General features: G+C 39.9%; 1 protein-coding gene across 8 annotated transcripts in view; it reads left to right on the plus strand.

The window, feature by feature from the left end:
• phactr4a (phosphatase and actin regulator 4a) overlaps window positions 1–1,228 on the plus strand; it is a 34,314-nt gene extending 33,086 nt beyond the window's left edge. For all 8 annotated transcript variants that reach the window (XM_085395377.1, XM_085395380.1, XM_085395379.1 and 5 more), the window contains one exon: window positions 86–1,228. In XM_085395377.1, coding sequence (XP_085251503.1) covers window positions 86–101 — 16 coding nt within the window. In that variant the 3' untranslated portion in view covers window positions 102–1,228. The remainder of the gene's footprint in view (window positions 1–85) is intronic.
• Window positions 1,229–11,755: the final 10,527 nt, after the last annotated feature.

Raw genomic sequence — 11,755 nt, forward strand, 5'->3', positions numbered from 1 at the left:
AGCACATCAATTCTTTATGTACTATTTGCTATTTTTGAGTGTAGCGTCTAGACTGACCTCTTGACTTTTCCTCTCTTTCCTCCAGGTTTCATCGGCCTTAGTTCTCCGTGCCGACCAGTATAGCACTTAAACTGGGGGGAACGAGGCGGTACAAACTGAATATGTGGTCCCCTTTGGTCCATTTTATGTATATATATATATATATATATATATATCTTTTTTTAAAATCCATGCCTGCTAACCTGCTGAAGACGGCGTCACTAAATGGAACAAGGACTTAAGGAGCCACACATCTGTTCACCCACAGTGAGGTCTAAGGCAGATCTGACACTGTGGAATTCAGGAAAGGAGGAGTTTGTCGGTGCATCCATGTTGGAGGCGCACGGTGCCAACACTAAAAAGGGCGAGCGCCACGTGCGAACATCCCCGTTGTATTGGGGACTCAGACACTGACCTTGAAGGGGGTAAATCTCTTCCCGATGCCTTCATGAATATATTCTCCCTTTCTTCCAGAACAGAAAGACTGTGCACACAAAGCGGTTCATATTAGCACTGTTGATGGTACCACTAAACTGACTAGTTTAAAAACTGTTTATTTGAGTGTACCCAAAGGTGCCACACAGCACCTGCCTTACTACTGAAATCATCGAAGACCTAAAATAATGAAAGGCTCAGACAAAATGTGAAAGACTTATTTACAACTGAGTCGTCACTTTGTTTGAATCAACAACATATTGATACTTACTGACAGTGACACATAATATCCTAATGTGTGCATTTTACTGTACTTTGCTGATCATGTAGTTGATTCTCATGGGACATATCCCTAGATCATTTTTTAATAAGGCACCTTATGTTCCTTAATCAGGTATATCGAAAACTATAAAGTTTTTGAACCTCTAATTAAACTATGTCTATAACTGAATTATTCACAGCATGAAAATGTACATATTTTTATTTTCCTGGCTGTTTTATGGTACTTTGTATATGCCATAGGTGGCTGCTATTGTATAGATCAGTCGTGTAGATTTGATTTACTTTGTATTGTAAACCACTGACATGCAACACTGACATGTTTTAATTCTAAAGTATTTCTCAGATATTATCTCCTAGTAGTAATGGTACTTTTTTTTTTTTTTTTTGATACAGAGACCATTAAACTGTTTTCCAACAACACTGAATAACTGTACAATCCGCTCAGAAAATAAAATGTGATTTGTCATGCAGTCCAGTGAGATTATTTAAGTCTCTTCATGCCTCTGTCTGCTGATGACATGGATGCAAATAAAGCAGAAATGTGTGAATGGGAGGGATATAGCCTTTTAAAATGACCAGATGAGGGCAGTGTTATAAAGATGTGCTATATAAATAAGTCACCACCATCTGAGCCTAAAGACAACAGACAGTTAAGCCATGATTAGAATATTTTCTTCCCTCCATGTAGTGGATCTGTCTTTAGAAAAGTGCAGCTGATGTCTCTTTGACAAAACACAATTATTTGTCTCTCTAACCCGTGATAACACCTGTGATAGCAGTTTGTAGTAAATGGACAGTCACAGTAGCGGCTCTATTCTACAGTAGAAATACTGAGTGATTGTCAGAGTGAACTGACAGTAAAAATCTCGTTTCCAACAAAAACAGCAGTATATCCTACTTAACAGTAAAATGTTTTCATGTACACAGGATACACTGATCAGACATAACATTATGGCAGGTGAAGTGAATTACACTGATTTTCTCTTCATCATGGCACCCGTTAGTGGGTGGGATATATTAGGGAGGAAGTGACGTGCAGGAAACATGAGCGGGCGTAAGGATTTTGGCGAGTTTGACATGGGCCAAGTTGTGTGACATCACAGTTTATTGTGTATGGAGCTGCAGACCTTTCAACACCGAAAGCACCGACATTGGGCATGTTTACATCAGAACTGGACCATGGAGCAATGGAAGAAGGTGCCCTGGTCTGATTAATCATGTTTTCTTGTAAGTGGATGGCCAGGTCCATGTGTATCCCTTATCAATGGAAAACCTGGCACCAGGATACACTATGGGAAGAAGGCAAGCCAACAGTGGCAGTGTGATGCTTTCAGCAATGTTCTGCTGGGATCCTGCCATCCATGTTGATGTTGCTTTGATATAGGTGATACAGTATTATGAGGTCTTTAAGGTAAGATGAGGGCTGATTATTCAAGACTTTGTCTGTGAGGAGAATGATTTTAATTTAACAGGGAGCAAATGAAGAGAAGCCAATATGGGAGGAACATGCCCTCTATTTTCAGTCCCTTTCAAAAAGAGAAACATACTTATTCCATATTGAGTTATCTTCTCAGCAGAAGATGATGTTACTGTTGTTATAAGTTAAAAGAAAAAAAATCTTTCTTCCAGAAAACCACATTATTGTCACACATTCTTTGATCATGACTGCACAGAATTGGGATTGAAAGTGCAAAGTCATTTAATGTATACAATATTCAGTATGCCTGAATAGTTAAAGTTGCAGTTAACTGAGTTCTTGATTTGCTGAACTGTCTCTGACAGAAGACTCAGGCCAGACATAACCAATCATTTCAATATATCTTTCACATACGGCCCTATGAAACCATAGCTATCCCCCCCTGGTGGCCATAGTAAACTATACTGTCTACAGTGTTGATGTTGCTTTGATATGTACCACCTACTTGGGTATTGTTGCAGACCATGTACACCCTCATGGAAACGGTATTCCCTTCAGCAGGATAATGCACCCTGCCACAGAGCAAGAATGATTCAGGAATGGTTTGAGGAACACAACAGTGAGTCTGAGGTGCTGACTTAGACCCCAAAATCTCAACCCAGTAAAGCCCTGAGGATGAACTGGACAAACAAGGCTGATCCATGGAGGTCCCACACTTCAAATTACTGGGCTTTAAGGATCTGTTGCTAGATATCACAGCACCCATTCAGCACTCCTTCATGGGTCTAGTGGAGTCCATGCCTTGACAGGTCAGGGGTGTTTAAACAGCAAAAGGGGCAGCGACACAATATTGGACAGGTGATTCTTTCTATGGATCTTCTAACCTTGTCAAAAAGTACAGAAATTTGAATGCTTGTAATACAACATTTTGCTAAACATTGAACACATCAGTACCAAATAACTCGACACAATATGAGCAATATTATCATATTTGGACCACAGATCATATAAAACAAGGAACACAGCCACCCATTGGTTGGTGAAATGTTGATCTGACGGCTCAAGCTCAGCATTTTCTCTGTCCCCATCTTGGTGTTTCGAAACCGGGTGTAACATAGAAGCATCTTATTGCAGGCTCCCTGGCAAATGATTAATCGAATCACAAGTCATTTGTCAACAAACACCCTGGATAATCCACCTTTCTGACACTTACAATAACAAAATTTATAAAATGGATGATGTTTTATTCGATCTGACCTGAAATGACTGAACCCATCAGGACTGAGGTCAAAGTCGAGGGCTGTTCTCACACTTCCATAAGACTGAAAGTCTTATTACTCTGGAATAAAATAAAGATAGCAACCTACTTGTAACTAAGAGAAATTGGTGATTGCACTGAATTTTTCTGTTACTGCTTTTGGTGACCACATTGCAACCCTTGGGCTATCGCTTTCAGCTTGTGAGGTAATTGCACTGTTCACCTGGTGGGAAGCAATCTGTCTTTAGACAATCACAGACCAACTTGGACTGTCTGCAGTTAATCACAGACAGACTGGCAAAAGTTTGCAAATAACTGCTTTCTACTTTACTGCAGAAAAACTGCCACATGAGTTAATCACTCTATCATCACAAACACATTGCATTAACTGCCATCTTGACCCTATTCAGCTGCAAATTCATAGCAGAATGATTCAAACTTAAAGTCATTTTCACACCTTCTTGACACACCAAAGTTGCTTTGATGACAGGAACTGACTGTGAGCAGTTACCAACCTGGTTGCCTTTTTCAATGCAACCTTTTCAAAGGCAGGGAAACTGCAGATTCATTGCAGACAGATGTGATAATTTTGGTTATGCTGCGGTTGTGGAGGTAAGCACAGACGACATGGAGCTCTTAGTTCTCACTTCAGCTTTATTTCTTTTTTCACATCAACTGAACACTTCGTGTCACAAAACTCAGCAACACACTTCCTCAACACTGGGTGTGAGTGGAGCCCTCTAGTGCTCCACCACACAGTCACATTATTTTGCCTAGTGTGACTATAGTGCACAAATGTCCATGCTCTGATTTGGGAGGTATAAACACAATAATCAAGCAGACCCAAAGGACCTCTGCATCACTGGCCATGCGCTCAGCACACGCTGTTGGTATTCCTAACAAAGCGATTGCAGAGCGTCTCAGATGTAATGCAGTTTCTTGTGACTGAGTTATCCCATAATCAGTCTGTAGGTGTTATTTCCTTTGCAAGTTTAATTAGCATGATCATGGTCACAAGTAGCTTCAAATGTTGAGAATATATCTCTCATTAAGAAAGAATATTTACTGTAACCCTGATATTATATTAGTAAGATCATGTTTAAGTATTAGTTTAATTGCAGCACACATACTGTTCTGCAATAATTCTACCCAGATGTATTAAAAATGAGTCAAAGCACTAATCTTTGACTTCTTTTTGCTCTGTAACTGTTGCTAGTTTTGCAATCTTTATGCCATACTATTAGCAACCCTGTAAGCTGTGAGGTGTGGATGCCAATTCAAGGTCTACAGAGACCTCTTGTGAACATTCAGTTCAGTTCAGTTCTTTATTTATTTATAACGTGCGAAATCACAGCAACAATCACATCAAGGTACATTATACTATAAAATAAACCCCAATGATCAGACAGTCCGCAATGAGAAAGCACATGGCGACAGTGGGAAAGAAAAACTCTCTTTTAACAGGAAGAAACCTCCAGCAGAACCTGGCTCAGGGAGGGGCGGCCATATGCTATGACTGGTTGGAGGTAATTCGAGGAAGACGGGACAAAGATGCTGTGGAAAAGATTAATAATAACTAATGACTAAATGCAGAGAAGTTTATAAGCACATGGAGTAAAAAGGGTGAGTGAAGAAGAAAAACTCAACATGCTGCATCATGGGCAGCCTAGGCCTTTTTGCAAAATAACTAAGGGATGATTCAGGGTCACCTGATCGAGCCCAAACTATATGCTTAGACATCTTAAAAGTAGAGAGTGTGTCTGTCTCCCATATTGGGGTGATACAGTACTATGGGGTCTTTAAGGTAAGATGAGGGCTGATTATTCAAGACTTTGTCTGTGAGGAGAATGATTTTAATTTAACAGGGAGCAAATGAAGAGAAGCCAATATGGGAGGAACATGCCCTCTATTTTCAGTCCCTTTCAAAAAGAGAAACATACTTATTCCATATTGAGTTATCTTCTCAGCAGAAGATGATGTTACTGTTGTTATAAGTTAAAAGAAAAAAAATCTTTCTTCCAGAAAACCACATTATTGTCACACATTCTTTGATCATGACTGCACAGAATTGGGATTGAAAGTGCAAAGTCATTTAATGTATACAATATTCAGTATGCCTGAATAGTTAAAGTTGCAGTTAACTGAGTTCTTGATTTGCTGAACTGTCTCTGACAGAAGACTCAGGCCAGACATAACCAATCATTTCAATATATCTTTCACATACGGCCCTATGAAACCATAGCTATCGCCCCCTGGTGGCCATAGTAAACTGTGTCGTGTTGGTGTTAAGGCATTCAACTTGTATTAGCTGTTGGATACCAGTGCTGCTGCTCTATGATTTGATCACTCAGCACAAAAATGTAATTGTCATTTGCTGATTTGGTATTACGTTGAGTTTGTATTTGCTGTCACTGCCACAGAGAGTGATGCTGCCACTGAGTCTCACACCCTGGCTAGTAGCAATGTCTTGCTTTTGTGAGGGAAGGCTAACCTTTAATCAGCAGTAGCTAAAAATCTTCAGGTTCAGTTTACTGTTCCACTCTCAACACTGCCACAGCATTTATTTATTTTTATTCCCAGAGCAACAATTTACAGACAAAAAAGTTCCAGAATGTCATTCTACACCGAGCCGGCAAACAGCACACTGAAAGAGTTAAAGACTAGCTGTTGAGAACATTGTGGAGCACTTATAGGTAAAATTTCTGTGCACATAAGAATTTGATAAAACAAACAGTTTGATCACCTGCTAACTCAAAGCATTCTTTTTCATTTTAGAGGCAGCTGGTTCGATGAACACCGCACAAGATAGAGCTGAAAGTTCTTTATCAGTTAGTAAGTGCTTCTGTGTGCTTTGACACAGATCAGAATATGTCATAGCACGGGGACAACGAGTCACCCTGTGGGTTTGATAAGGAGTCTGCAGTCCTTTGCAGGAGGACTTCAATAAATCCTCTAAAGACATTAGCCTTGAGCGTGTGGGTCCTTATCAATACGCTGTCATCAGTAAATTGCTTAGCTAGTTACCACAACGTCAACCTTTGTGCACACTTTGACGCCATGGCAAATAGAGTGTGCATGCATAGGACTAATTAATCTGCTGACATCTTGGCCAGAGGTCAGAGAAGAACCACAGCAGTATACTGTTGTTGTTGTTTTTTTTTTATACAGCCATTATCTGTTTTCTAGCTTCATGGGATGGCAATGACTCGTCTATGAAGCACTGATGTTCCCCAAAGCACAGCCAATCTCAAATCTTCACTGTACTCAAAATGAAGGAAAAAGTTATGTCTTTGCTTGAAAATTTTATTCAAAAAACATAAACAACACAGGCTGTTGGTTATAAACAGCTAATGCTACCCAGTCATAATGCCAATGCTGTGGTTGGCTTTGACATGTCATTATCATAATTCAAGCCAATCTTGTCCAGTTGTATGTGGCACTAATATTAATAATAAAGTAATAATAATAGTACAGTCCAATGACACACTATTGGCTGACACAGCATTTTGGAAACCCCTAGCTACAGAAAAGTTATATTTACCATTTAGTAAGTATGAATATTTAATGACATCTATTTTGCTTATCACAGTCTATTATAACTGACTCCACTTTCCCTATAGAAAATAATAAAGTGAGAAAATGGGTTTTATTTATATATTATTTATTTATTTACATATTTATTTATAAATATACATAATCACTGTAAATGGAGAAAACTGTAGGAAGCAAAAATAATGTATCTTGCAGCTGCTGTATTTCTGAATAAATAACATTACATTTTAAATGAGAAGGTTTGTTTTCAATCTTTATATTATGATGATTATGACAATTCTACCTGAAACTGGTGTAAAGCAATTTCCATATATTAGACTGGATAGCCTTTATTGTCTACCTATCTATGAAGGGAGACAAACTCTGCTTTGTTTTTCAGAAAACAGTGAATACATAATTAGCTGGAGTGCTGGCAACTGTTTATTGCTGAGTTGTGATGCGTTCATCTAGACTTGGAGGGAGAATGAGCTGAACCTGTCCTCCTCCTGGATGATGCTAAACATGGCTGCTGCAGGGACTATGAAAATTAGATGTCCAGTTTGTCTTCCTGGGGACCAGTCGAGGCACTGAGTTATTTTGGCAAGCAGCAACATTTAGACGAAGGGACAAGTCATAATCTAACCACAGTCCTAGTGCATCAATGTCATCTGGTTGGAATTAGTTTTCAGTACGGGATTTGGGATCTTAAAGATGAAAGAGATTATTTTTCTTTTATGCCCCAGATGGAGGCTTCTAGCTACCAAATCCCAGGTTCTGTCAGCAAAGGGCTCCATCCTGATCACCTTGTGTTGCTGCAGCTGACAAATCATAAAATGAGGACATTGCTCAAATGACAGTAAGGCTGCTGAGAAGCTGATGGGAGGTAATAATTACATTTTATGAAAATTAACAAAGCCTCGTGCCACTCTCAGTCACCTCAGCAGAGCTCACAGTGCTCATGGACATGGATCATTGGGAAAATGTGTTCTGTGGTATCATGAGGTGGAACATTGAGGCTGAACAGCAACACATTTCTGTAAAACATGCTCTTGGTGTCTCGCAGGTAGACTATGCAGTTCTGACCAGGATGCACTTTTACAACCTCCAAGGTTGTCTGACCACACTGTTTTCTGATGATGTTCTCAAGTCCAGTGCTGATCTGTGCAAAGTGGGAGCAAGAAACTCAACAGATGATTGTTACCACCTTAAACCACCTTAAAAACAACGCAAAGGGGCAAGAGTTGATCAAACCCCTTTCTTGTTTCAAACCCTTGCGTGCCAATGCTGGTGTTATCTGTTTTTTCAAAGGTCAAATTTGTACCTTAGCCAGAAATCTGGACACATGATACCACTGAAGTGCAAACTCACCCATCTGTTGTTAGGAGCAGTGAATGGGGTGGGTTGTAGATAAAAGCAACGCGCTTACAACCTCTACATTTTTGATTTGTGTTTCTTGACTCACACCTTCCCATTATTTTTGTATCCATAAACTTGATATTTCACCTCTTACATGCTTATAGACAATAAATATTTCCTTCTGTTAAAAGGTGAAAGATTTGGAGGTTGACAGGGGATTTATGGTGGAGGGTATAATTTCCCAACTCTCACCAGAGACCCAAGTTTACAGATACACATACATCAATAATGTATGTTTTTAAATTTATTATCAATTCAGAATGTTTTACCTGGTCAGGTTTAGGCACTCAGGATTTGCCTTTAAGTGGCTGCTACTTCAGTGGCACGTCCCCACTGTGGAAAACATGTGTGCTGCAGACATGAAATAAACTTCCTAATGACATATATGAGTTCCAGTTTGTGCAGACTCATTTTCGCACACATCCTCATACACCTCCCACTCACTCTATAAACAAAGTTGACCTTGAAGACCATGCTGGATATAAAGCAAAATTTAATTGATTGTTAACACGACCCCACTCTACACCCTACAAAGTTATATCTCGTTGTATTATCAGATGTCAATCCATTCTGTCTGATAATATTTAGAAAGTACATGGTGAATACAAAAGTACAAAAGGGTATTAGGGCCACACTAAAGAAAAAAATGCATTGCACTTAAAAACAAACAAACAAACAAACAAAAAAAACCATTGTGACAATAAAGCACCAGTTCACAACAAAAGTTACCTTGAGAGGCTTTGTATTATAAAATAAGGAACCTCCAATCATAGAGAGAAAAGCCCAAAAGTCCGATGGTTCCTTGTGAGTGAGAAATTTGCAACGGCAGAAAAGAAGAACTCCTGATCAACAGGAAGACCTTTGTCAGGAAGAGGCTCAGGGAAAGACGGCAGCAGTTGCATTGTTATTCATCAACTCATGTAATTAACTCTTGTTCATTCACGCCACATTGCACGGCGGGAATTAGGCCGATCCTTAGAAATATCCTTTTCATAAAAGAGAGGCACATAATCAAATCTGACAGTGCTGAAAGCTTTTTCTTATCTATCCAGCCAGACTGAAACCAAAGTGTATATCACACAAGGTGTTCCAGATCTCTATTGTGAGCCTTCCATTTGCCTGAGCTTTCATCTGGCTGCTGGAAACTTCAGCACATAAGACTGAATGGGAGCCTTTTGGACTGAGAGCCCTTGTGGGAAAAAAAAGAAAAAATGAGTGTAACAGAAAGAATGGGAACTGCTCAGAAAGACAGCGAGAGCATAGCACTGGAGTCAGAAAGAGTGAAAATAGTATGAGAAAGTAAGGAAGTAGAAAAATATGGGTTCAAGCTTGTGTGTTTATATAGACCCTTTCCCCATAAGGCCTGACTACTTCTAAGCAAAATGGATTTCCAATGGCAATGTATTAGATATTGCATTAAGCAGGGAACACTCTGTTACCCTGCTGCAAAAATTGAATATATTTTGCAAAATGCAGGAAGCCTCCTTCATTCCAGCCATGCTTTTCACAAAGCAGCTGGCTATTTTGTGAGAAGTTCTTCATGGCTTTTTTTTCTTGTGTGTTTAACTGCTTACATTTTAGCGTCCTCCTGTCCTTTTTAAAATTCCTGGGGAGCTTCAGGGAGGAAGTGCTCAAACAGGCGTGACAGTAACTGTGGTGTAATTAGAGGACTGCTGGTCCATGCTGAGCAATCTAGACAAATTAGCAAAGCTTTGTTGAATTCTCTGTCCTCAGGGTCCCCACAGGAAGTAAACACATAATATGCTGAACTCACTTATTGCTGAATCACAGACTATCTTGTGACTGACACGTGGGGTTTCCTTTGCTCGCTGAAATACGACAGCTTTGTGATAAAAAGAAATAGAGCTTTGGCTTGAAGTGAAAACACAAATATTCAAGGTAGCAGCGATGTAGGTGTTTGCGTATTTGTTCCAGACTGCTGGAATTCTCCTGGTTTGCTCTGTGAGTCAAACAATTCCTGCTGGAATCTTTGTCAACATACTTAATGTCCTAAAATCGAGGGTCTTGAGCTTGAGTGCCATCTAAATTCTTTTAACAGACCACCGTATAACACGATAGCAGAGTTAGCCTGCTATCTTGCTAGCCTGGTTTACGCAGATTCAGACTCCCTGAGGGTGGCATGAGGTTCTGATGTCCTTCAGTGGGACCTGTCCTCACAGACCAGTGCCATGCAGCTCAATTTGTAAGAGAGCACTAGAAGTGGCAGAGCAGCCACTAATGCCCATTCTCTTCATAAATGAGAGCAGGTTCACACTGAGCACATCTGACAGATGTGAACCACTCCAGAGATGATGAGGTTATGCTGTCTGCAACATTATCTGTGAAGGGAATGGGGCACCCTGTTGCAGACCTGCCAGTCTGATGGCTTCCCTGTCTCTAGTGTGTGTTTATTTTAAGTACAAGATAAATCAAGCACCATGAAAAATAATGATAGCCACGACACTCACGAAGTCTGGCTCTGACAGCCTGGTCATATACATGCACATGAGCAGCCTGTGTGAAGTCCTTTTGTGGGGTTCTGGTAGTGCTACTCCTGATCAGCTTTGCACAAAGAAGCAGATACTGGCCCTGCTGCTGGTTAGTTGCCTTTCTATGGCCCCGTCCAGCTACTAATAACCATTCTCAGTGCTGGCGGTCTGTAATCTTTAAATTTTATTGTTATGACACTACAATATCTTAATGGGCTGGGACTTAATAATTCAAGGAAAACCTTTTACTCAGAGTATAGCATCAAGTCAATATCTGGAATATTCATCTAGTCAGTTAAGTAGCAGAGGGGGTTCCTAATCTGTATCAGCTTATTCAAAGTAACACCATGTAATTGTTGTTTCATTAGGGTCAGTGTCATGCTGATAGCATGAGGCGATACCTGGACCCTATGAGAGGGATGGAACATCAATACGTGCTATTGTCAGAAGGTTTACGGTCTGCTGTGTGTTCCAGCATCGTCTCAGGAGCATGGAGGAGTTTGCTTGGTACCATACAACATCTGTGATTGTGCACTTTATTCATCTTCATTATTAGTATTTCAGGGAAAATGTTTGTAATCTTAGTCTGTGCTACTGTAATTGTCTAGCTTTACAGAGAGCAATTTCTCCCTGGACACAGGTGGGTAACATGCTTAACAAATATGAATATTTCACTGATTTCACAACACGAGTTTGGTTTAGACATTTAAAGTTGCCAGGTGATGTAACCCACTTATTGTCATTATTTCTGTCTCTGTTCTGTAAATTGCAGCTAAAAACATATATCTTCTTCATCTACATCTATTTGCCCTTTATATCACTCACATCTTAAAAGCAACAAAGCAAATTACCCATGAAGTAATCTTGAATTCACCTGCCAGCTCTCAG

Source organism: Rhamphochromis longiceps, linkage group LG22 (assembly GCF_057381845.1).
Source record: "Rhamphochromis longiceps isolate RC_006_pf linkage group LG22, R_longiceps_female_GT1.1, whole genome shotgun sequence".
NCBI classification, from domain to species: domain Eukaryota; kingdom Metazoa; phylum Chordata; class Actinopteri; order Cichliformes; family Cichlidae; genus Rhamphochromis; species Rhamphochromis longiceps.